General features: G+C 44.1%; 1 protein-coding gene across 4 annotated transcripts in view; it reads right to left on the reverse strand.

The window, feature by feature from the left end:
* Nucleotides 1–27,892, reverse strand: part of ASAP1 (ArfGAP with SH3 domain, ankyrin repeat and PH domain 1) — a 417,488-nt gene that overhangs the window by 358,840 nt on the left and 30,756 nt on the right. For all 4 annotated transcript variants that reach the window (XM_074387136.1, XM_074387137.1, XM_074387138.1 and 1 more), the window contains exon 2: nt 13,564–13,649. In XM_074387136.1, the coding sequence (XP_074243237.1) occupies nt 13,564–13,622 (59 nt within the window). In that variant the 5' untranslated portion in view covers nt 13,623–13,649. The remainder of the gene's footprint in view (nt 1–13,563; nt 13,650–27,892) is intronic.

The following is a 27,892-nucleotide window of genomic DNA, read 5'->3' on the forward strand; positions in this document are numbered from 1 at the left end:
AGTTTCCATTTTAAACCGAAATCAAATGTACTTTCATATGGATTGGGCATCCAAGACTGCTGTTTTTCCTAAGAGTATCTCAGTAAGTCCTAACACTCTGAATGACCCAGGAAGAAGAAATGTGAAAATGGAGACCAAGGCCCATAAAAAAGCCCAGGTCTGGTGGGTATGGTGGCTCATGCCTGTAATCCCTATACTTTGGGAGGCCAAGGTGAGCAGATCACTTGAGGTCAGGAGTTTGAGACCAGGCTGGCTAACAAGGCAAAACCTCATCCCTACTCAAAATACAAAAATTAGCGGAGCATGGTGGCACACACCTACAATCCCACCTACTCGGAAGGATGAGGCAGGAGAATTGCTTGAACCCAGGTGGTGGAGATTGCAGTGAACCGAGATCACACCACTGCACTCCAGCCTGGGTAACAGAGTGAGACTCCATCTTAGGAAAAAAAAAAAAAGTCCCAACCAATGTTTTAACCACTTGCATACATATATGAAAACTCTCTAGTCCGTGAAAGGATTCTACAAATAACAAGCCTAGAACTGGTATTTTATACTCCTGGTTGACTTAGCAGTGGCAATTGATTTGATTTCAACAACACTACATATTTACTGAACATCTGTGTACCAGGCTCTCGGCCCAGCACTGGAGTAACTTTACTGGATAAGCAGCCATCACTGACCTTGACCATTGGGAGCCTATAGTCTGGTGGGGATGGCAGACAAACACAAAAGAACAAACAATTCCACATTGTTACAAGTGCTCAGAAGAAAACATACAGGGAGCAATTAAAGCGAATAAGCCTAGAGTGGCTAGGAGGATCCGCCTGAGGACACAGCATTTAAGCTGAGACTCCAGGATATGAAGACCAGGGAGTGGGGAACAGGAGGTACAGGAACAAGGCCCTGCAGGCAGAGAAGAGCATGAAGTAGAGTCCTGAGACAGGATCGCATTTGCTGAGTGTGAGTAACAGAAAGAAGGTCAGTGTGCTGAAGCCTCTTGGGGAAATGGGGTGGGGGCAAAGGAGGGTACAAAGGTAGGCAGGGGCTAGATCATGCTAGTCTTTATAGGCCACAGTAAGAAATCTGAATTTCATTCTAAGTAAAATGGGCAGGAGTCTTGGAGGTCAGTGGTGGCTGTAACCAGGGGTGCAGCATGACCTCCTGTAGGAGTGAGGACATTAATCCATGTTGGAAATAGTAAGTTTGAGACACCTGCTAGACTTCCAAGTGGGGATATTAATTAGGCGTCATCAAGTCTGGAACTCAGAGGACAGATTCAGCTAGAGATATAATTTGAAAGCGTATAATACAATTTGTATGTCTATATAATTTGCATACAGACATCTTCAAAAATATTTTGAGGTAATTTGGAGCAAGGGGTACCCAACTGAGAGGCCGAGAGGGTAGAGTCACAAGAAGAAATCCAAGCCGGCTTGGTGTCATGGAAGCCAAAAGAAAACAGTGTTTTTAGAGGGAGGGAGTGATCAACTGGGTCAGATGCTTCGTGGAAGCTGAGTTGACTTACAGATTAATTCCAAAGCTTTGAGATTTAGAGCTAGGGCTGAGGGGAGGGAATGGAAGGATCATCTTAACAGGCTTTCCTTAGAGCCTGGGGATAATATAATATCACAGGGAGGAAAAGTGAAAACTGCAGGCTCCAGGGCCAGATTCCCTGCAACCGAGTTCCACTTCCGCCATTAACCAGTCATGTGGCCTTAAATAATTGTCCAGACCTCTGTGATCTTTAGCTTGTCTTTACAAAGGAAATAACAATACTATCTACTCACAAGGTTGTTGTAAGGACTGAATGAGTTAATAAACAGCAAGTGCTTAGAAGAAAGTGCCTGGCTCATGTTAAATGCTCTGTGAGTATTAGCTATTAGTATTATTGTTGTCACTGTTGTGGTTACAATAATGAATACTTAGCGCCAAGTGCTGGGTTTTACATTGTCTCCAGTAGAAGTTACTGTTATACCCATTTTGCAGATGAGGAAACTTGCCTAGGACGAGCCAGGAAGCTCTAGGGTGGAAACTGAATTCACATCCAGGTCAGACAGGCCGTGTTTTTAATTACTACTCTGCAGTTCCACCATGTGACACCAAGATGACTGGTTAAAGTCCAGGACAAGGGGAAAAATGGCTGACTAATGCACTACTTGTGTTTCTGCTTCAACTTGCATTTCCAGAGGTACCTGTGGTTTGTAATTGGTTCTGGCATGTTTACAGGTATTATAAAACCAAATCTTATTTTGCATTTCACAGGTTTTAAGATTAATAAAGTGATGTGCTTGTGCTAGGTTAGAGTCGTACAAATTATACTCCAAGAAACCCCAGTTCCTTCCCCAGAGAGGGTAAAGTTTGGTCCCTTAAAACGTATAAAGTTCTGGTAGAGCCTGACCTACCTAAGCTGGGACAACTCTACTCTCTGTTCTATACACTGGGCTCTCTCTTTAGTTTTCTTTTTTTTCTTTTCTCTCTCTCTCTTTTTGCTTTTTTTCTTTTCTTTTTTTTTTTTTTTTTTCCTGAGAGAGGGTCTCCTTCCATTGCTTAGGCTGGAGTGCAGTGGCACAACAGCAGCTCACTGCAGCCTCAACCTTCCAGGCTTAAGCGATTCTCCCACCTCAGCCTCCCAACTAGCTGGGACTATAGGTGTACACCATCATACCCAGCTAATATTTTTAGGGGTTTTTTTTTTGTAGAGATGGGGTCCCATTATGTTGCCCAGGCTTTAAGCTTCCATTTGAAGAAAATATTCTGAGGATGCAAAAGCTTGAAAACCACAATATTTGGCATTTCTCAAACTGCAACCTCATAAGAATCACCTGCGGTCGTTGTTAAAATACAGTTCCTTGACCCTACTACAACTTAAGGAATTAGAAACACTAAAGGAAGGGCCTGAGAATCTGTTTTTTGTTGTTGTTGTTTTTGAGACACAGTCTCGCCTTGTTGCCCAGGCTAGAGTGTAGTGGCGCCATCTCGGCTCACTGCAACCTCCACCTCCCAGGTTCAAGTGAGAGAATCTGCTTTTTAACAGCTCCCCAGGTAACTCACATGCATATTCAAGCATGAGAATCAGCTAAGAATGCTATTACCTCGCTGTCTCACACAGTAGCCACTACTTACAGCTAACTTCAACTTAAACCATTCACTAAAATTATATGAACTTTATAATTTGTTTCTCGGTTGCACTAGACTTGTTTATTTATTTATTTATTTATTTATTTATTTATTTTTGAGACGGAATCTCGCTATGTCGCCCAGGCTGGAGTGCAGTGGCACGATTTCAGCTCACTGCAACCTCCACCTCCTGGATTCAAGCGATTCTCCTGCCTCAGCCTCCTGAGTAGTTAGGATTACAGGCGCATGCCACTATGCCCAGCTCATTTTTGTATTTTTATTAGAGGCAGGGTTTCATCATGTTGGTCAGGCTGGTCTCGAACTCCTGACCTCCTGATCTGCCCACCTCAGCCTCCTAAAGTGTTAGGATTACAGGTATGAGCCACCAAACCCAACCCTAGGCACATTTTAAGTGCTCAAAAGCCTCATGTGGCAGACACAGAACATTTCCATTTCACAGAAAGTTCTATTGGAAGGTACCAAAAGTCCCTTCCAGCCTAAACATTCCAGGAATCTCAGATTGCCTGAATGATGTACTCATGTGTTTTACACTACAGCACCAAACTAAGTCAAGATTTCCTGGAATGTTCAACTGTATTTAAGGCATAATATGCTATCTAAGAATACACGATGACATTAACCATAGAACGAAATTACCTGTTAGATATCTATTTCCCCTGACATACTCTGAGTGCCTTGAAGGCAGGTACCATGCATGTATTATTTAGGTCTGCACTCTCAGTGTATAGGGCTTAAATAAACCCTTGGAGATTATTTAATTGGGCCACACGACCTAAATGAAATGCAAAGCTGAAAATGGAATGTCCTCACTAAAGGCAACCACCAGTTAAAAGCATTCATACCTACTAAAATGGCTACTATCACAAAAAAACAGAAAATAACAAGCATTGGTGATGATACAGAGAAATGGGAATTCTTGTGCACTATTGGTGGGAATGTGCAGTACATTGATGCAGCCTCTATGGAAAACAGCCTGGCAGGTCCTCAAAAATGTAAATGTAGAATTACTACATGATCTGGCAATTCCACTTCTGGGTATTTATCCCCACCCCCAACCCAACTGAAAGCAGGATCTGGAGATATTTGTATACCCATGTTCATAGAAGCATTATTCATAACAAACAAAAGGTAGCAGCACCCACGTATTCATCCACAGATGAATGGATAAACGACATGTGATAGGTACATACAATGGAATGTTATTCAGCCTTAAAAATGAAGGAAATCCTGATAGATGCTACAATAGGGATGAACCTTGAGGACATTATACTAAGTTGAGTAAGGCAGTAACAAAAAGACAAATAATGTATGAGTTCACCTATGTAAGATACCTAGAGTAGTCAAATTCATACCGACAGAAAGTAGTTGGTGGTTTCCAGGCATGCAAGGGGAGGGGAGAGAGGAGGAGTTGTAATTTGATGGGCACAGAATTTCAGTTTTGTAAGATGAAAATAATTCTGGAGATGGATTTGGCGGCAATGGTTGCACAACAATGTCAACATACTTAATGCCATTGCTCTTAAAAATAGCTGACGATAGTAATTTTTATGTTATGTGTACTTCACCAAAATTAAAATATATAAAAATAAAGATTTTTTAAAAGCATTCAACTACCACCAGCCAGAGAAAATGTATCAGTTCTCGTGGTTTTGAGAAAATGGCTTTGGAAAAACTTTGGTTCTGAATCTAGCCTGCTGCACCTGGGGGCCAGGAGAGGTCAACGCCAAGATGAGACACAGAGGCACCATCACAAGGCTGACCAAAGCATGCATGCTTCCTGCCTTCAAGACACTCAGAGTATGTCCGGGGAAACGGATATCTAAAGGCAATTTCAGTCCAGTACAGTAGTTATAATAATGTATTCTTAGACAGCACATTATACCTCTTTAGAAGGAGCTCCTGTGACAATCCCAGGCCAGAGGGACCCCCACTGGATTCTCTCAAACAGGAAGCACACACAGTCCTCACCCATGGTCCCCTACCAGGGTGATCACCAGAACCCCTGGAAATGCTTTGCCCTGGGCGTCTGATTCCACATTTAGAGGTACACACAAGAAAAACCATCTTCGTTTTTGCAAAGTTGTACATGGGGAGCCGGGGCTGGGAGCCCCTAATCTATAGCACTTACATTCTGCCTCATGCCACTGCTTGTCCCATCTTCTCATCTGGTTTGCAAACTTCTTGAGGGGAAGGACTGTAACTTATATATCAACCTTAAGAGTCAAAATCATTTGTGGAATATTTTTTAAGACTGCAGATGTCTGGGATCACCACACATCTATTGAATCAGCATCTCTAAGCATCTGTGTTTTTTAAAAGGCCTCCAAAAGGGATTCTCATACACACTCCTAAAAGGAGACCTGCTGCCTTTCAGGCTGTCAGAGTGCTTGATACAGAGAAGCTGTGCAATGTTTGCTTACAGAATAAAGTTCCTTTGAATAAGATATCTAATAGGGAAAAGGTGTGTGTATTCATCTGTGTTACTTATTCTACTCTTTTTCTATGAACATTTTACACATGGTTTAGACCATATGATGAATAACTAACAATAACAATTAGCATTTAGTGAGCACCTCATATGTGCCAAGTACTGTTTATGTGCTTTAGACGTATTATCCCACTTAATTCTCAAAAGAATCCTGTGTATGAGGAAAGTACTGTTACCATCTCCATTTTACAGACAAGGAAGATAAGTGTCTCGGTCCATTTGTCCTGCTCTAATGCAAAAACTGAGGCTGGGTAATTTATAAAGAAAAGAGGTTTATTTGGCTCATGGTTCTGCAGGTTGTACAAGAAGCATGGTGCCAGCATCTGCTTCTGGTGAGGGCCTCAGTTTGCTTCCACCCCTGGCAGAAGGGAAAGGGGAGCCAATACGTGCAGAGATCAGATGGTGAGAGAAGGAGGCGGAGGAGGTGCTAGGATCTTTTAAACAAGCAGCTGTCACGGGAACTTAACAGAGTGAGAACTCATTCATGAGGGATCTGCCTCCATAACCCAAACACTTCCCATCAGGCCCCACCTTCAACAGTGGGGATCACATTTCAACAGGAGGACTAGAAGGGTCAAATATCAGTGCCGGGCGCGGTGGCTCAAACCTGTAATCCCAGCACTTTGGGAGGCTGAGGCGGGTGGTCAAGAAATCGAGACCATCCTTGGCAACATGGTGAAACCCCGTCTCTACTAAAAATACAAAAAACTAGCTGGGCATGGTGGCACGTGCCTGTAATCCCAGCTACTCAGGAGGCTGAGGCAGGAGAATTGCCTGAACCCAGGAGGCGGAGGTTGCGGTGAGCCGAGATAGCGCCATTGCACTCCAGCCTGGGTAACAAGAGTGAAACTCCGTCTCAAAGAAAAAGAAAAAAGAGTCAAATATCCAAACTATGGCATCGAGGTACAGAGAAATTAAGTCATTTCCTCAAAAATAAACCTTTCTTTTTTTTAACATGACAGTTTTATCATGAGCATTCTCATAACTTACCTTCTTTTTAATGGCTGCATTATTTTACCCTAATTTGTTTTTCATCCTTCTACCCCTAATTTGTTAACCGACTGCCTATTGTACAGCAAGATTTTATCTTGTTTGGAACAATCATGTATCTTGTTTGGAACAATCATTGTTCGTAATCATTTTAAATGACGCTCTAATGGACATCTCAGTGCAACCGCTATTTTCCATACTACTGAAAAACTTTCCTCAGGAAAATCACAAGGAAATGTTCTGACAGTCAATGGTGCTAATCAGTGACCAAGAGTCTTCATTGAGGGGAATGAGCTGAATGGTCCAGGCAAGCCCCTCTCCCTGGAAGGTACTAAATGTCTTGGAATACTCCCCCAAACAAGCACCAAACATTTACTGTGGGCCTGACACTCTTTCAAACATTTGATCCCACCTGGCCCTCACAGAGACTCATGGGAAGGCCAAGCATAGTGGCTCATACCTGTAATCCCAGCACTTTGGGATCCCAAGGCAGAAGGATCACTTGAGATCAGGAGTTTGAGACCAGCCTGACCAACATAGTGAAACCCTATCGCTACTAAAAATACAAAAATTAGACACACATGGTGGCGCACACCTGTAATCCCTGCTACTCGGGAGGCTGAGGCACAAGAATCGCTGGAACCTGGGAGGTGGAGATTGCAGTGAGCCAAGATCTCACCACTGCACTCCAGCCTGGGTAACAGAGTGAGACTCCGTCTCAAAACAAATAAAAAGACTCCTAGGGGGTACAGATGAGATGCCTGGAGTCAGTGAGAGTAGGAAATGTACCCAAGCTCACATGACTAGCAAACAGCAGAACCAGGAGAGAAACTTGGCTTACCATTTTAACTATCAGGCCCAGCTTTCCAATCAAGGTATTCTTTCCCCATGACTCCCTCATTAACCATCGGCAGAAGAAACAAAAACTAATGACAGTAGCAAGAAAGAGCCTTTCCCATCAACCAGGGACCACGTAAGAATGTCCCTGCCAAAGCACAAGGAAAACATCCATTTCACTTCCCTGGCAAGAAAGCTGGAAGCACTCAGAGTAACACAGAGTTCCTGCCCTCAAGGTGCTCACCCTTTAGACGCAGAGGTGAAGTGGAAAGGAAGGGAAGGCAATAACACATCCTCAGGGCCCACCAGGCACCAGGCTGTGGGCGCTTTCTAACATTACATATGTTTGGAATGGGTTGAACTGTGTCCTTTTGCAAAAAGTAGAGCTCTTGGCCACCCCTCATCCAGGCATGTGGACTCATTTGGAAATGGGGTCTTTGCAGATATCATTAAGGTGGTGATTAGGATGAGGTCACATGGGAGAAGGGCAGTTCTGCAACCCAGTATGACTGCTGTCCTTATAAGAGAGAAGAGAGGCACACAGGCAGAATACCACAGGACAACATAGGCAGGAACTGGCGTGATGAGGCTGCCAGCCAAGGAACATCAAGGACTGCTGGACACCAGAAGCCAGGAAGGGCAAGGAAGGATTCTCCCCCACTGGTTCCTGAGGGAGCACGACTCTGCCAACACCTTCATCTTGAACTTCTGGCCTCCAAACTATGAGATGATATATTTCTGTTTTTGTTGTTGTTGTTGTTGTTGTTGTTGTTGTTGTTTTGGAGACAGAGTCTTACTCTGTCACCCAGGCTGGAGTGCAGTGGCGCAATCCCAGCTTACTACAACCTCTCTGCTTCCTGGGTTCAAGTGAGTCTCCTGCTTCAGCCTCCTGAGTAGCTGGGATTACAGGTGCCCACCACCACACCCAGCTAATTTTGTACTTTTAGTAGAGATGGGATTTCAGCATGTTAGCCAGGCTGATCTTGAACTCCTCACCTCAGGTGATCTGCCCACGTCAGCCTCCCAAAGTGCTGGAATTACAGGCGTGAGCCACTGCGCCTATCCTATTTCTGTTGCTTTAAGCCGCCAAGTTTGTGGTACTTTGCCACGGCAGTCCTAGGCAACTAATGGGACATTTTGTAGTCGTTTAGCTCCATCAGAGCAGATGTTTTTGTTTCCCTTGGTATCCTGGCAGCTGGCGCAGTTCCTTGCACATAGTAGGTCACCAGAAAAGTGATTTTTTTCTAAAAAGTATACATGTAGTAAGAGGAAGAACCATGTATTTTATCTCTACTAAGAGACTTGAGCAAATCAAGTGCTCAGGAAACATTTGTAGAATGAATACATTTTCTAAAAACAAATGAAGGATAAGCTCAAGGAGGCTTTGCAATGAGTCTTATTCATGTACTTCCCAGGATTTAGCGTAGGACCTGGCACACAGTCTCTACTTAATACATTTTAAAGGCGGGAAGGGAAAAACAAAGGGTGGGAGGAAGACACCAGGATCATCATTTCCCATCTCCCAGTTTCACCAGAACCTTCCTTCCTTTATGTGTCTAATTGAGGTAAAGTCAATGCTGTGAAATAACCAGTTGAATTTTAAATAGACTCAATTATTTTGAAAGGGCTTTCGCAGCAGAACTTCAATACTGTTTTTCTAAAACCCATTTCTTTTTCTTTTACATCCAGAAATCCTAAGGCTTCCTAACCCTTCCAACTATGTTAGAAACGCAGAGTTGAGAGGTCAGCCTTCTGTGTTCAGCTCCCGGGACACGCTTCCCGTCCATGTGCAGCATGCGTTCCTGACCCCTGCCCTGCAGCCAAAAAGGGACATCAGCTGGGCTCAGGGAAATTCAATTTGGGCTGACAGCCGGCGGCATGATAATGACAGGGCGTCTGCTTGACATTTGGAAAGGCAAAAGAGGGAGGGGGAGGCACAGAGGTTTTTCATGGGCTTGGTTTAGGAGGGTCTAAAGTTTAGGTCATTCTGTTTCTACATATGGAGAAAAACATGAACATAAGGCCAGCTGATTTCTACTGCTAGATCAGAATTCAGAATTCCATTCCACTTCCATGTGCCGTGCTCCTTTCTCCTTGATGGTCTTTGGGGTGAATAAAGGAAACTGGTCTTATTCTTTATTCCCTTGGAATTGAGTTTTCCCAGGGATGACAACTGCATTGCTGTGGACTGTGATTTTATTCATTCATTGCATTCACGTATTTACTTTATGAGAATTTTGTTGTCGCTGTTGTTGTTGAGACAGAGTCCCGCTTTGTTGCCCAGGCTGCAGTGCAGTGGCACAATCCTGGCTCACTGAAACCTCTGCCTCTGGGGTTCAAGTGATTCTCCTGCCTCAGCCTCCCAAGCAGCTGGGACTACAGGCACCCACCACCAGGCCTGGCTAATTTTTGTATTTTGTAGAGACAGGGTTTCACCATGTTGGCCATGCTGGTCTCAAACTCTTGGCATCAGGTGATCCACACGCCTTGGCCTCCCAAAGTGCTGGGATTACAGGCGTGAGCTACCGTGCCCAACCCACATATTTATTTTAAATTAGAGGTCCCTGTATACATAGTAGGTAAGTGAAGTCTCTGCTCCTGCAATTCCCTTGTCTTCTATTGAACTCACAAGAGCGAGCACTTGTCTACCTCATGGAACACCAGGTAGGTGCACAACTGTGACAGTGAAAACACGACAAGAAAAGCTGACCCCTTCTTAGTGCCGATTAAGCAAGGGATGGAGGGAACTGCTTTGTATTTCTTTATGTAGCCCTTCTGTGGTCAGCTTACTCACTGATATGGGAACTTTTTCCCCATCAAAGGAGTTGGTGGAAAGACATATCTATGTTATTTTAGCAGATGCAGCCTGTGGGGCTGGGTAAGCTTCCATGCCCCTCCTGTGGGCCCAGGGCATCCCACACTGAACCTAACCTGGTGGCTGCTAATCTGAATGGTATTTACCTCTTTCCTTTTCCTCTTGATAGGAAGCCCCATGAGGGCAGGATGTTGTCTACAGCATGCACCTTTGTATCCCAGGCATCCTAGCCAGGCTCCTGGCACATAAATAATAAGCAGTTATCAATACAAGTTAGATGAATGAATCAATCAGGCATAGAAATAAAGGTGCTGGCCTTGTGTTATAGCTAAAAGCACAGGCTTTGGAATCAGGTAAGTGTAGGTTTCACTCATGCTCTACCACTTTAAAGCTACATGACATGTTTTTATTGAAATATAAAGATACATACACAAAATTGTCTCTGTCATAAGTGTGTTATGCAAGGAACTTCTACACTCATGAACCATCACCCAGATCAGGAACCATCACCCAGATCAGGAAACAGCACATTAGCAGAATCACAGAAACCTGCCCTAGGCTCCCTTCAAGTCGCTACCTCCTGCCCACCCAAGGGTAGACCATGGATGGCATTTGACAAGTTACTATCCTCTCTGACTCTCATCTTCTATTGGGAAAAGTAGCACTTACCATGCTATGAGTATACAATTTAAAAATAATAATGGTGCAGTAGTAATAGTAGTACAAGAGAAGCAGAAGTAGTCACAGCAGTGCTAGCAGCAGCAGAAGTAACAGTAGAAGCTGTAGTAGGAGTATCAGTAGAAGCAGCAGTCATGGTAAGAGTGAAAGTATGAATAGTAACAATGGTAACAAAAGCAGCAGTAGTCACAGCAGAAGTGACAGTGGTAGAAGCACTAGAGAGATACCGGTACCAACAGTAGTAGTGATAACAGCTAAAACTTATATAGCACTTATCTTGTGCCAGGCACTGTTCCAAGTGCTTTACCTTAACTAGTACTCACAACAACCCTTATAAGTCTGTATAAAATAGGAGAGAACAGGAAGAAGCTGAGGCACAGAGGAGTTAAGCAGCTTTTCCAAGGTCACATAACTATGAAACCATGGATCCAGCATTCAAACTCCAGCTGGCTGGCTGCCAAGCCTATCGTCTCAGCAGAATCTTTCAAGAATTATTAGCATGGCAAGGAAAGATTTGTCCTCCAATATTGGTTCTCTTCTTCTATAGTAACAACTCTCAATGTGGTAAGCACACAGTCTTGCAGAATAAAGACTACACTTCCCAGCCTTCTCTGCTGCAAAATTTAGCCAGAGAACTAAATTCTGGCCAATAGAATGTAAGCAGGAGCAGGAGGTACAACTTCCAGGAAACATCCTTAAAGGATGGGACCTGCCTTTCTCCTTCTCGTTCTTTCTTCCTGCTGTTAGATGTGATGGCTAGAGCAGAAGCAGCTAAAATGGGGCCATGAGGTGACCTTGGGAATGGAGGCTCATATGACAGATGAATGAGAGAAAAAGCCCAGGTCTCCCACAAATTGCTGTAGAAAATCTGTACTACTAGTACCTGAACTTTTAGGTAAGAGAGACACTTCTCTAAGCCAATGTTCTTTTAGACTTTATGTCATTGCCAGCAAAAACTACTTCTAATAATGTACTGAGTTATTACAATTATAATTAATGTCAGCTAAAAAGATACCTGCAAAACGAATGCCATTTTGTGCTGAACTCTTGACTTAGAAAAAAACAAAGGTCGCATAACAACTACAAAACCATGGATCCAGAATTCCAACTCCAGCAGTAATCCTATAATAAACAAATTTTGAAAATAAAAGTAAAGCTTCGTTTACCGTGGAAGGCAGTATCATGTCTGGATTACATCAAAAGCCTCTCTGCCTCCAGCCCCTCACCGGGCCCACCCATTTAGGACACTTTTGCTTACCTTATCATCCTTTAAAAACCATTTTCATCCTAAAAATTGATGTGATTACAATGCCCTCTGTGCTTACTTTACATAAGACATTTGACCATGTATTTTTCCTAAACTACGCAAAAAAATCTGAAACATAAATATTACCCCTTTTTCATAGATAAGAAAAGAGAAAAAAAAACAGAGAAAGTCAGTGAGTTGTGTGAGATCACACAGTGAGTTGTGTGAGATCACACAGCAAGTCGGTGCCAGGGCCAGGATTCAACCACCTCTTCTAGCACCCACACACTTGCCAACACATGGAATTCTTAGAAACCCTAGCCCCAACAGGTCACCCCTGTGCCAGTCACCCTGCTAATTTTAAGCTTCTCAGACTCTACAAGATTTCCCTGCCTAGCTTTTCATGGTTCTTCCTGTCCAGTCCCATGTTTTATCACCCTCTAACACAGACCTCCATCTACTAAGGCCAGGCTCCTTAGACTCTTCATCAGGTGTCCCTACATCAGCCCTCAGGATTCCCAGCTGCAAAATGGAATAAATCATACCTCTACCTCTCCCAAGAGGTAACATGGCATAGAAAAAAAAAGGCATGGGTCTTACAGTCAGGGAAAATTGACTTCTATCTAGCTGGGCAAGTTCTTTAACTGGAAAATGAATGTACAAATTCTTACTTGGCAGGATTGTTGGGTAGAGTACATGAAATTTTATTTTATTTATTTTTAATTTTAATTTTAATTTTTATTTTTGAGAGGGAGTCTCACTCTTGTCACCCAGGCTGCAGTGCAGCAGTGCAATCTCGGCTCACTGCAACCTCTACCTCCTGAGTTCAAGTGATTCTCCTGCCCCAGCCTCCCAAGTAGCTGAGATTACAGGCACCTGCCACCATGCCCAGCTAATTTTTGTATTTTAGTAGAGACAAGGTTTCACCATGTTGGTCAGGCTGGTCTTGAACTCCTGACCTCAAACAATCCACCCGCCTCAGCCTCCCAAAGTGCTGGGATTACAGGCATGAGCCACTGTGCCTGGCCTGAAATGTTTTTAAAGAACCTAAAATGCAGTGGATTCCTATAGCACCTTATATTATTGATGGTGTCACTGTTGTTGCTACTCTTGACTTCTTATAGGCACCACTACCCAGACAACTTTCCTTCTAAATAAAGGCAATGGATAATGTGACAGAAAACACAGTAGACCGTCTGCACCTCTACAAATGCTAGAGATCTATTCTCTGCTAACAGTTGTGCCAGCGGTCTCTGTTAGATTCCAGTGCCTGTGTTTGATTAAATGCTGCATTTTAACTCCCAAGAAGAATCCCTCTGTATCTCCCAGGCCAGGTTCTCTGGATAGGATGGGCTACAGACCACTCACCGATTCCATAGTGAATCTCTTGACGAAAAACTGGAGAGCCTGGAGGCTGAAGATCTCATGTCTCAGCTGTCACATCAGAAAATGACCTGGATAAGGGGCAGGAAAAAAAGATGGCAAGAGTCATCCAGTAAAACTGGGCAGAAGACATTGTCTCAGACCAACGTGAGATTTCATTTGGAGGCTGCACCTTTGTCAGGAATGTTCTTGCACCACAGAGTGGCTGTCCAGGAATATGAAGGAAACTACTATTTCAGCTCCCTATGGTGGGGCTGATACCTCCATCATCGAATCCCTTTGCAAGCTCAGGAATCCTTCCAGCATTCTATTTCTAGCTCTACATTGGAGAGCAATTTACAAGTCATTAACTTCTCTAGACCTAGGCTCCTAAACATAAAATTAAAGTGTGCTGACGGATGCAACAGACAGACAGACAGACACCTGCAGCTCTGTGCCCATGAGAAAACAAAAGTGTTCACCCCGCAAAGGAAACCAGTTCCAGGAAGAAGGCAGATATAGATGAATATACATATTTCAGGACAGCCCCTCTGAACCTGGGAGAGGATTTTAATTAATTCATGCATACCCAAGCTTAATTAATTGCTGAGTGCACAGAGCACAGGAAGTCTGGGATAAAGGATGTTACATAAGGGAACAGCTTCAATATTTGCAGAATGGAGAGAAACAGAGGTGGGGGTATAAAAATAAGTGGAGCCAAGGGACCTCCTTGGTTATTGTCCAGGGATTCCTAGTTCAGTGTGGCATCTCCATCTAGGGACAATAACAGAGAGACATCTCGGTTCCACCATCACCCGCACTCCCATATCCAATCCATCCCCAATTCATGTCTACTTTACTTCCTAAAGATCTTTCCACTTCTCTCTCCCCACCTCCACTTGTCCAGCCCTGGACGATGCCTCCATCATTCTTACCTGGGCCTCTGCAACTGCCTCCTAACTGATCTCCCCTGATCACCATTTCTCCCTCTGAAATCTAGTCTTCCATGCTGAAAGCAGAATACTTTTTTGTGGTTGTTGTTGTTGTTGTTGTTTTTTACCTTTTATTACAGGGAATTGTGTACAGACACAAAAACAGAGAAGTGTATCCCCTATCTCCTGAACCCATCAACCAGTCCAATCACATTAACCCATAATCATACCTACCCCATCCAAACCCTCATCCTTCCCACCCATGCCGTATTATTTCAAGGAAATTTCCAGACATTTTATCACTCCAGTCATAAATATTATAGTATGGATTTCCAAGATAAGGTCTTTGGAAAAAAATATCACTGTAAAACCACTACCATACCTAAAAAAGATGGCAGTAACTCCTTGATATCGTCGAATATTCACACAATGTTCAAATTCCTAATAGTCTCATCAGTGTCAAAAATGTTGTTTCTAACAAGTGTTTTCTTAAAACCCAGATCCAAATAAGACTGACACTGAACAATCGAATGATATGAAGAACACAGTTTTGAAAACACAAACTTGATTGTGACGTCTCTCAACTCTCCACCCCTGGCTTAACTTCCCTCAATAGCTTGTCAGTGCTTCAGAATAAAAATCCAAACCATTAAACACGTTCTGACTCTTGCCCACCTCTCTGACCTTACCTGTCCACCAGGCACAATGCTGCAGCCATAGAACATTTTCTTAGATCCTGGAACATGCTGCAGTCATTTCACCACAGGCCCTCAGCCCATGCTGTTATCTCTGCCTGGGAGGCTTCCTCTCTCATCTTCTGGGTCTAGGTAACTCCTGTACTTCCTTAAATGTTATACTCTCAGAGAAACTCTGCACCTTCAGATTAAACAATGGCATTCATCTCAGTTTTTAATGTAAAGATTGATTAATATCTGCTAATTTGATTCAGTTATAAGCTACATGGGCACAAAGACTGTGTTTGGATTTGTTTACTAGTGTATGTTGCAGCACCGACTGCAATGCCCGGCACAATGATATTAATAAATATTTATTTATTATAAATAAACAGATTTATTTATAATAAATAACACTTCCTTCAAACTTAGATGCCAACAGCAATTGAATCTTCCTGAGCACTGAATCACAAATTTAAATTAGACAGGGAACTGACAAGCTTATCTTAAAATCCACATGGAAATGCAATGGACTCAGGATAGCCAAAACAATCTTAAAAATGAAGAACAATGTTGGACTCCTATTTCCTGACTTTGAAAGCTACAAAGCGACAGAAATCAAGACAGTGTGGTACTGGCAAAGGCTACGCATATGCTCTCCTTCAGAATCTAAGATCATGGTCTTCCTATAATATTTACCTCCAGAACCCAAATTTATGAAGCACATGCTTACAAAAAATAATATACTTTCATATATACTCAGTTCCTCCCCCAGCCTACTCCTCAGTTTGTTATTCTGTTGCTTTTCTTGCTTCACCCAAGTGGGCCAGCTGAGTTAGGATGGTAGGCTGGATGAGTATTCCCAGTTCTTCACTTCCAACATGACTATATATGCACTATATATTTCTGCCCTTTGGCATGGGACTTTGTGTACTTCCCACTAGAGCGAGTGGTGTTTGCTTCCCTGTCTCACTGGATTCTGGACTGGATCACTGATTTGCTTTAGCCAGTGAAATGTGGCTAGAAGCAACAGTGTGCTGGTCCCAAGTCCATCCCTCTTTCCCCACTATGATGCACCACAAAAGGAATACGTCTCCACGGCCACTGTCTGTTGCTGCCTTTTAGTCTGAACTCAGATCAAAGACATGTGGAGTAGATGTGAACCTAACCACAAGTCCAGCATGAACCAGCCACGCACAGGCGAGATCAGCCAAACCACAACCAACCCACAGATCCCTGAGCATGAAGATACAGATCTGCTGTCAAACAAGCCTCTGAAATTCTGAAGTTTTTCCTACTCAGCAAAAACTGCCTAATTCCCACGGGAATATTAATTTATGAACACCAACGAGTATCAACACAGGTCAGGAAAATGAAAGCCCTGCACACAGACAGCACAAGTATGATGACCATCGACAGCTACTCTTGCAGAATTCCCACCTCCTTGGTGCCAACTGGACTCACACAAGGGAGACACTGGGCCAGATTTATAGATGAAAAAATAGAAACTCACAGGATATGAAATAATGTGTCCAAGACAGTGTGTGGCAGAACTAAGATCCTGTTCTGGGTGTTCTAAAAAACTCCAAGCTCGGCTTCCTCTGCATAAATCATACAGATGCTGTCCCATGAGTCCGTGATGTACCCACCTACCTCCAGTCTTGTCCCGTTCCTTCTGTGGGTCTTCATGAGAGGCTGCTGGGGTCAGGGGGAAGGCCACTGGGCCTAACATCAAAAGTTCCAGTCCCAGCTCCACCCCCACGCAGAGCTTCACCCTTGTCAGGGAGCCTCTTTAGCCCTCAGGTTTATGAAATGAGGCCACTAATCCCTGCCTGGCCTACGTCACTAGACCATCGTGAACCTCTGGAGAGATGGAGTGTGAAAGAGCTGTGTGAGGTGTGACACCAAAGTCAGTTCACATCCTGCTGCCTTGACTCTGAACTCCCTCAAAGTAGGTTAACAGCTACGTCTATTTCCATATCTCACCCATGGCACTTGGAGACTCATTTGATGCTTTGAGACTGATTTTTTATACAAATGGAGATTATTTCTTTCCAGTTAAGAAATTAATCCAGGTTCATCAGAAAAGATATTAAGGCATAAAATGAAAATCAATTATTATCTCAATACCTGAAGATAAATACCATTCCTATATTAAGGCCATTTTATTTCTGGTACTTTTTTTTTTTTTTTGTAATGCTGAAACAAAGCATACATTTCCATTACCATGATTTTCTTAGAAGCAGGGAACTACTCTGTCGCAGAGACTGCTCTTGCTGCCTAAAGACAGAACGAAGAACAAAAGAAAGTTCACAGTCTTAAAGGACTAATGTTCATTCATTTGTTATTTTTTTATTCCGTAAATATGGGTCACCTACTATGTGCTGGGCACTGGATGATGACGATGATGATGATGGTGACAGCTTCCTTGCTACATCCTATACTCTAAAAGTATGACTTATTAAATGTTGGCCCCTAGAACAAACGCATCTGGGTTAGAATCTAATTACAAATCTTTGATGAATTATTTATTCTTTCATACTTTAGTTGTCGCTTTTTTTTTTTTTTTTTTGAAACAGAGTCTCACTGTGTCACCCAGGCTGGAGTGCTGGAGTGCAGAGGCAGAATCTCTGCTCACTGCAACCCCCGTCTCCCGGGTTCAAGCGATTCTCCTGCTTCAGCCTCCCAAGTAGGCATGCGCCACCAGGCCCAGCTAAGTTTTTGTATTTTTAGTAGAGAACGGGTTTCACCACGTGGGCCAGGCTGATTTCAAACTCCTGACCTCAGGCGATCCACCCGCCTCAGCCTCACAAAGCGCAGGGGTTGCAGGCCTGAGCCACCATGCCCAGCCTAGTTCTCTCATCGTTAAAATTGGATTTCCTGTTCTGTGGAAGCTGTACTTAGAAAATTAGGGACTTAAAAGAAAACAGACCAAACATATTTTTATGACGCTATTCCTCTTAAGCTATCAGGAGCCCAACTTGTCTAGTCCCAGCTGAAATTCCACCTTTTCTAAGAAGCTTTCTCCAAGTCCCCGGCCCAACGATCTGTCCACTTCTGAACTCTCATAGCACAGCTAGTAACCACAAGTAAAGTACCTACGTCATGCCGTCATTGCAAGAATAAGAGAACATGATTAAAGAACTAAGCAAAAAAATGGTCGGCTCCCCGGAATGGATGAATGCATGGAAGCTAGTTGTGTTGGTAGTGATATTACTGCCTCATTTAATCCCCGCACCCATCCTAGAAGAAGCTAAAACTCAGACATTGGAGAACCTGTCCAAGGTTATGTAGGTTACTGCTTGGGCACCTCAGGCTCAGTCCCACTGGGGACCTTTTGAGAGACTGTGGAGAGCACACCTTCGAACTGCCCCGCTGAAGGGAAAGGAATGTGGGGCATTTACCTGCCAGCTTCCATGCCTCACTGCCCAAACACAACCAGGGCACAGTCTCAGGCTGAGATGCAGGAATCCCTCTGTGTGAACCAGCACTGTCTGCAATGCCTTCCAGGAAGCACTCAAAGATATGAGCAGGAACATGGCAACATCTGTACACAGAGGCTCAATAAATATCTGTTGAAGGGGCGAGTGAACAACGTCTACCAACCCCATGGTCTCTGTGTAACCTCTCATTTCCCGCTGCCACCAGCGACAGAAGATTTAAAGCACCTGCCTGCTAAAGTGAACCAGAATTCATATTATCATCAAGCATCACATTTGTTACCACCCACGTTTCTGCTTTTCCACTGAAATTCTTTTCTGTGACTTACAGTTTGTCAGTCAGGACAGCAATTCCTGCTGCCATCCAGGAATCAGGGATATAAATCATTTGGTACATAAACCCTTCTTTACTGCCACTCAAATAGGTGTTTTTTATTCAACAGAAGTCACTCCACAAATGCTGGGATTTGTATCCTTTTATAGAGGATGTTATAAACTCTTGAGTCATCTGCAGCTGGCTACAGCTTGGACAATTTTTCCCCCATACTATCACAGCAAACATTTTTCCTACTTACTGATGTAATTCTTTCCTGTTCTGTGGAAGCTGTACTTAGAAAATCAGGGTCCTAAAGAATAGACCAAACATATTTTTGTGACACTATTCCCCTTAAGCAATCTGAAGCCCAACTGGTCCCAGTTGAAATTCCACCTCTTCCAGGAAGCTTTCTCAAACTTTCCCAGCCCGACAATCTATCCACTTGTCAACTCTTACAGGACTGCTAATAACCACAGCAACCCCTTATTGTTTCATGTGTCAATTTGACTGAGCTAAAGGATGCCCAGATAGCTGGTAAAACAGTATTTCTGATTGTGTCTATGAGGGTGTTTCTGAAAGAGATTAGCATTTAAATCAGGAGACTGAGTAAGGAAGATTACCCTTCCCAATGTGAGGGGGCATCATCCAATCCATTGAGGGCCTAATATTAAGAGAACAAAAAGTAGCAGGAAGGGCGAATTTACTCTCTACTTGAGCTGGGACATGCATCTTCTTCTGCCTTTGGACACTGGTGCTCCTGGTTCTCGGAACTTCAAATATAGACTGGGATTTAAACCAACAGTTCCCCTGGTTTTTAGGCCTTCAGGCTAGGATTGAATTGCACCACTGGCTTTCCTGGTTGTCCAGCTTACAGATGACAGAGCATGGGATCAATCGGCCTCCATAATCAATTCCACTTATTATAGGGATAAGCCAATTGCCTGTAATAAATCTCCCCTTATGTATACAGGTTCTGTTTCTCCGAAGAACCCTTCTATATATCAGACCCCATCCTAGGCACATTCATTATCTCATTAAATTCTACAAGGAACTCTGCAAGGAATTGTGATAGTCTGAATTGTCGATAAGGAAAGTGAAGCTCACAGAAGTTATATAACATTTCCCAAGTCACACAGCTGGTTATTGGGGGGCAGATTCAGAACTCAAACCTGAACAGCTTGACTTCAAAGCTCAGAACTTTATCTGCTGTGTTAAGCAGGGCACTAGGGATCATGACCATATACACCCCATTTGGTATCATATCCTGATTGTTCGTAAAGGTTAAGTGAAATCCTGGCTAGATGTGGTGGCTCATGTTTGTAATCCTAGCACTTTGGGAGGCCGAGGCAGTTGGATCACCTGAGGTCAGCAGTTCCAGACCAGCCTGGCCAACATGGTAAAACCCCATCTGTACTAAAAATTCAAAAATTAGCCAGGTGGGTACCTGTAGTCCCAGCTACTCAGGAGGCTGTGGCAGGAAACAGCTTGAACTCAGGAGGCGGAGGTTGCAGTGAGTCGAGGTCATGACACTGTACTCCAGCCTGGGTGACAGAGTGAGACTGCATCTTAAACAAAACAAAACAAAACAAAAACTCTCCTCTCCTGAATGTAAATGCTGAGACCATCTGAACTGGTCGTGGGGATTTTGTACTAATTGCTAGGTCTTTCAGTTTCCATATCTGCTAGGAAACAAGTCCTACCTCCCTACCAACCCTGATCAGCCCTGCGTTAGGCATCTATAACCTCGGGCCAGGCAACTTTGGACTCATGCTGTTCCTCCTAATCCCTCTTCTCCCTGGCCAGCATGCATGTGTGTGAGATGGGCCCTTCTGCTAACTCTACCTGCCCAGGATTATCCAATAGGCTATGGTTCAGAGAGATACAGAGGAGACCTTGCAGAAGCCCACCCCAAGAAGAAAGCCAAGAAAGGCTGCAGAATTCTCCCTGACAATGCTCAGGCTGCTTGACATTAGCTTTGGTCCTGCCCCAACCCCCGCCTCATTCGTTAGTTCAAATAATAACAATCAAAGATGGTTTGGGTCTCTCCTCTGCAAAGCAGAGGTCACTGCGAAGGATCCACAACCCAGAAGACCAGAACCACCGTCTTGCTGGATTATAAATGTATGACACTGTGACTGCACGTCTTACAGCCTACTCTGAGTAGATCACAGGCACTGGGCCTGACAGTGAGGAGGGCGAGTTGAGTAACACAAGGGCATTGCCCATAGAGAGCTCACAGTCTGGTGGGGCAGGGATGGGTACAGAAACAGGCGAGATGAACGGGGTGAGTGTTATCATCTGGGTGTGAGCACAATGTCATAGGACCTGCCTCACACACAGCCTGCAAGTGCCCACTGCATGCTATTTTCCACTGGCTACAGCTTCCCACAGTGAGAATTTTCTGCCAGGAAAATGCGTCTGTTCATCAACTAATTTACTGAAAAAAAAAAAAAAAAAAAAAAGCTAAATATCAAGGAAGTATTGGTTAGCAAAATAGACACGGTCGCTGCTTAAGGAATAAGACCTTCAGCAAATAACCTCACAGGTGACAAGAAAAAAGCCAGGTACTGGTGCCATAGGAACCCACCTACTGTAAGTGATTAATAAATCCTCAGCATTTTAAAAAGTTACATCCTAAGAATTTTGTGAATCTTAAAATAAGTGAATGCCAGAGAAATAGCCTCCAGGCCCCTAGGACAGAACAACCAAATAAACGGCAGAGTTCTATGCCCAGAGGCAGGCTAGGCTCCCTCACCAGCCATGCAATCCACTCCTCACGCCAGCAGGAGCAGGCTCAACCCAGTCTGTGCCACCACAAATTATACATTTCCTTCAGGGTCCTCTGGGAAGAAGCGCAGTGTGGAATGTGAAATCTGAGGGAGCCTAGGGTCAAGGTCATTTCAAACAATCCTGAGTTCACTCTCAGTGAGTATGCTGAGTGCACAGCCACCTGGGCAGCTGCTCTCTCATGCTGCAGTGCAGGGCTGGGGGAATTTCCCAAGCCGAGCAAGGAGGGGAGCCCTTGGGACAGAAAGACACATTCCAACACGGGCTCTCCCACCTAACTGCTGGCTGATCTTGAATGGTTAAAAAATCACTTCTGGGAACCTGTATCATCTTCTTTTTTTGTTTGTTTTTTTGAGACAGATTCTTGCTCTGTCGCCCAGATTGGAGCGCAGTGACGCAATCTCCGCTCACTGCAACCTCCGCCTCCCGAGTTCAAGCAATTCTGCCTAAGCCTCCCAAGTAGCTGGGAATACAGGCGCAGGCCCCTATGCCCAGCTAATTACTGTATTTTGAATAGAGACAGGGTTTCGCCATGTTGGGCAGGCTGGTCTTGAACTCCTGACCTCAGGTGATCCACCCATTTTGGGGTGGGTGGATCCCAAATTGTTGGGATTACAGGTGTGAGCCACTGCACCCAGCACTGTATCTTCTTCTGAAAAATGGAGATGTCTGCAGACTATGATGATGCCCACACACATTGCCTGGACTCTCACAGGCCATTACAGGCCAGGCGCATCTTACTGCAAGCAACACCTGCCACTCTGCCCAAGAGCTTGCTCTCAGCCACCAAGGAGCAGGCTGGGAGTGCCAGGAAATGAATGCTCCTAGGTGCGGCCTTCAGACAAGGATGGGTGGAAACAATATCCCAGGTCCTTGCCCCTTGGTTCTAACAATCCCGAGAGGTCCCTAGGGTAACGAAACCCCACCTGCCTTCCTGATAACATGCCCTTCATCAGCTCCTTTGCTTCTGTCTCACTTCCTCATTCTTCCACCTGTGTTTCCTTGGATCACCTCCCAAATAAACTACTCATGCTCCAGTATTTTCTCAGCGTTGGCTTCTTGGGGAAACCACCCCAAGACAGGGATGATGATACTTTTAACAGGGTGTTGTTACGAGGGAAAAAGGAGATCGTGTAAGTGTGAGAAATGCCAGCATAAAGCAGGTATACAATAAACAACTGCCATTATTGTGACAACCCAAAACTAGAAATGACATCTGCAGCGCAGGGGCCTGACCCAGTGGCTTCCCAGCAAGGCCAGCTCCATCAGCATGTTTCATGTGGCTGGGCATTCTGTTGATGTCCACTGGCCACTGTCCCAGTGACAGACAGAGAATATAACCAAGGCCCAGAAGTCACCTTCTGGGAGCAGCACCCCAGTGTCCCAGCCTCCACCCTATCCAAAGAAAAGGCAGCCAGGATGGAAAGGGGTCTGCATGGAAAGGGGTTTACTCCCCCTCGGGAAGCCCCTATTGCCCAGTGCTCACCAGGTACCATGCAGACCCTATATGGGTATCGACCACATCGCCCCTTTCAATCATGCTGAATCTTCACCCAGCCCAGAGCAGTGAGAGGCACAGCTAGTAATGTTATCCCACTTTACAGAGGAAGCAACCGCTTTCATAGAATAAATAACAATTTTAATAGAACAAATAACAACAGGTCTGATAGAGTTTGGATCTGTGTCCCAGCCCAAATCTCATATTGAACTACAATCCCTAGTATTGGAGGTGGGGCCTGGTGGGAGGTAACTGGATCACGGAGGTAAATTTCTCATTAATGATTAGCACCACCCCCTTGTTGCTATTCTTGCCACACTGAGTAAGTGACTTCTCATGAGATCTGGTTGTTTAAAACTGGGCGGTGTCTTGCTCACTCTTTCTTGTTCCTGCTTGGCCCATGTGATGTGCCTGCCCCCCTTTTACTTTCCACCGTGATTGTAAGTTTTCTGAGACCCCCCCCAGAAGCCAAGCAGACGCCAGCATCATGCTTCCTATACAGCCTGCAGAACCATGAGCCAATTAAACCTCTTTTCTTTATAAATTACCCAGTCTCAGATATTTCTTCACAGCAATGCAAGAATGACCTAATATGAATCTAGCAGAATCGTTTCTTTTTAAACGGAGTCTTGCTCTGTCACCTAGGCTAGAGTGCAGTGGTGTAACCTCGGGTCATTTCAACCTCCGCACCCTGGGTTCAAGCAAGTCTCCTGCCTCAGCCGCCTGAATAGCTGGGATTACAGGCACGTGCCACCACACCCAGCTAATTTTTATATTTTTAGTATAGATGAGGTTTCACATGTTGGCCAGGCTGGTCTCGAACTCCTGACCTTAGGTGATCCACCCACCTCGGCCCCCTAAAGTGCTGGGATTACAGGTGTGAGCCACTGCGCCTGGCTACAATTTTTAAAAATAGTGAAGCTAGCATATATTGCATAGTTATTATGTATATCTGACACTAACTACACAAGCAATAAGTTATTTAACCTTCAAAACAAACTGAGGTGACAAGTATTGTTGTTTGACTTTACAGAGAAGGAAACTGAGGCAAATACAGGATGAGTATCTTGCCAGAGTTTTTACAGCTAATAAATGGAACCTAGATCTGTCTGATTAAAAAGGCTTATCTTTCCTTTAAATCTCACCAGCCTTTCAGAGCAGGGACAGACTCAGGAGAGGTCTCTGCTGCATGCATTTCCCTTCTAATTTTAGAACTAAAAAAAAAACATCTTTAACACATGAACAAGAGCAGCCTCACTCAAGCGCACTCCTAACGCTCAGGAGTAGGGCCAATCAACATCAACCCCACTTGACCACACTCTTCGTAATTGCCTTATTTCCTCCGTTTTATGATGACCGCATTTTCACAATTTAGCATTTCTGAAACAGGATGTGTCTTCCTATCAATAAAAGATTACATGGCAGAACTATTTTCTCTCCCAACACTGTTACGATATCAATAATGCATCTTGAAATCAAAGGCATCTCAGAATCAAAGGAAATAAAGTATATCTAAGAAATGTTCAAATCTCATCAAGATAAAGCCCAGATCAGGCCTTAGAAGACTGTAATCTTGAAAAATGAGGAGCCTGGATCATCTCCTTCAAACCTCCCAAAACATTCATCAAAGTACATCTGCCCCTCCATAAAGTTTCACCCCACACGGCACCCCACTACCATCTATCTGTGGCTCAGAAATCTCATGGAATCCCTATATATCTGCATTTTTAAGTTATAAAAAAAGGAAATCAATTCCTCACTTGTCCGTCCACAGATAACATCAAATGAGTGCCCATTATGTTGTAAAAATACGAAATATATAGTTGACTGCATCTTCTATTTTGCCGGATTCATTCATTCATTCATTTCTGTAACCCTCCAACAGATGCCTAGTAGGTACCCATCCAAGCGGAGCACTTCCCTCTGGTGTCAGGCAAATAGGTGAACCAATGATTGCTGGTACCTCCAAGAACAGAAGTTGCTACAAAGTAGAGAAAATAACGTGGAGGACTGGATAAGGAGTGGCTTTATGGAGGAAGTAGTAGCAGCATCTTGTTTTGAGGATGAACAGGAGGACACCAGACAGAAAGGTAAGAAGAGGGAATTCTGAATGGACAGAACACGAGGTTCAAAGGTAGTCTTAAAAAGACCTTTCATTGGATGAATGTTTGCTGATCCATCTGCTATGTCCAAGGGACAATGATGGTACTTCTGGAAGCTTAAGATAATAAATGTGTGTTGTTTCAAGCCACTAAGTCTGTGCTTCCATCTAAAACCTTGTTACCACCCATACAAATATGCAGATTTGCACTTAGAAGGTTTCTGGGTCTGAAATGTGTAGTAAAGCAGAAAGAAAAAGCCAGAGTTTTTTAGAATTAGGGGACTAGAATTTGAGAATCCTGGCTCTTCCCTGTACCAGTCTTGGGCAAGCCACCTTATCTCTCTGAACCTCAGTTTCCTCATCTGTAAAAACTGGCATAGTAATATTACCCTTAGGTACTTGCAGCGAATCAGGCCTTGTGATTTCCACACAGAAATACACACATAACTGATGTCTCTCTTGCCAATTATTTGGCCCTGTAGCCTCAAAATATTACAAATGTAGCTTCTCTAGAATCAGCCAAAGTATGTGATCTATTTAACAATGATTTTTTTTTCTTTCTTGATAATACATCAAAATGTTATATTTATGAGGGTATGAATACTGTTTGTTCACTTCTATAACTTTTTTTTTTTTTTTTTTTTTTTTTTTTTTTTTTGAGACAGGGTCTCCCTCTATCGCCCAGGCTGGAGTGCAGTGGCACAATCTTGATTCACTGCAACCTCTGCCTCCCAGCTTCAAGCAATTCTCCTGCCTCAGCCTCCTGAGTAGCTGGGATTACAGGCACGCAGCACCACAGCCCAGCTAATTTTTGTTAATTTTCAGTACAGACAGGGTTTCACCATATTGGTCAGGCTGGTCACAAACTCCCAACCTCAGGCGAAGCCCCTACCTCGGCCTCCCAAAGTGCTGGGATTACAGGAGGGAGCCGCCGTGCCCAGCCCACTTCTATAACTCTTAAAATGCCTAGTGCGCAGCAGGTGCTCAATAAGTTATCTGTTGATGAATACATGAACAGAATTAGATAAAAACAAATAAGGAAGGCATCAAAAAGATGTCTGTATGCATTGTCAAAATGGGAAACCGGGGATGCCTTTTAAACTATAAGTAAATTCAAGCGGAGGCAGAAGAGTAGGTTGAGTCCAGGAGTTCAAGACCAGCATAGGCAATATAGTTAGACCTCATATCTAAAAAAATTTAAAAATTAGTGGGGTGTGGTGATATTTGCCTGTAGTCCCAGCTACTCTGAAGTCTAAAGCAGGAGGATTACTTGAGCTCTGGAGTTCAATGCTGCAGTGAGCTATGATTGTGCCACAGTACTCCAGCCTGGGCAACACAGCAAGACCCTGTCTCTTAAAAAAAGAATGGCCAGGTGTGGTGGCTCACATCTGTAAATCTCAGCACTTTGGGAGGCTGAGGTGGGTGGATCGCCTGAGGTCAAGAGTTCAAGACCAGCATGGCCAACATGGTGAAACCCCATCTCTACTAAAAATATAAAAACTAGCTAGGCGTAAATAGGCGTGGTGGTGGGCACCTGTACTTTCAGCTACTTAGGAGGCTGAGGCAGGAGAATTGCTTCAACGCGGGAGGCGGAGGTTGCAGTGAGCCAAGATTATTGCACCACTGCACTCCAGCCTGGGAAACAAGAGTGACATCCAATCTCAAAAAAAAAAAAAAAAAACAACACTACAGGGAAAGAGTCATGTGACGTAAAACTGGCCCTTCCACTGGAAGTCCTAAAACAAATTACATTTCAGCCAACCCTAACAAAGCCCTGTGACCAGGGAACACCACTGTTCCAGTCCTTAACTATCTTTCTGAAGGCCCATCTCCATTTCTTAGAAAGTTCACTTCCTGTAAACTGAGATCAGCCAATTTCCACAAGACTCCTTTTCAAAATGAAGTTTCCCCAGTCTAGACTCTCCTTTTAATGAGGTTTTAAATATCTTCTATTTCAACAGCTGTTTGTCTTCCAGGCCAAGTGGGCCACATCTGGGCAGGATGCTAAGCCTAGATGCTGGTGACTCACTACAGGCCCGAAGCCACTCCCTGCCCCACTCAGTGTGGCCAACTCCCGAGGACAAGCCACTGATTTCAGGGTGACCATTAGAAGGGAGGGCCCTTGAAAAATCACCCAAGCAGGCAAAATAGCAGTGCAAGCAAAGCAACCCCACACTCCATCTCTTCCTCCTCTCCAGAGAAAACTTCAGGGTAACAAGACGCTGTAGTTAGCACAGTGTCTGGCCTAGGAAATGTTTGTTGAATGAATTAATTAATGAATGCCTAAACAAACACCCTCATGCCAAGACTTTCTGGGCACACACGGTCATTTCCCATCCGAGTCAGTTCCCAGCTGCCGACCAGTCAACACCATCTAATCAGAGCCATGGATGTCCTGCAAGTCACTTGCTTTTGCAACTATCTCCAAAATAGGTTACTCTGACTGTCATCTTCTGGGGGCTGCTGTAAACTAGATTTCTCTTAGAAACCAATCAAGGCTTCCCACCTTTCTGAACCCTATTTCCCCTGAATGACAGAGACCTACAAAGAATTAGTCTGAGGCAGAATGCATTAGCGTCCCAAGGGG

This window comes from Saimiri boliviensis, chromosome 15 (genome assembly GCF_048565385.1).
Source record: "Saimiri boliviensis isolate mSaiBol1 chromosome 15, mSaiBol1.pri, whole genome shotgun sequence".
Lineage (NCBI taxonomy): Eukaryota > Metazoa > Chordata > Mammalia > Primates > Cebidae > Saimiri > Saimiri boliviensis.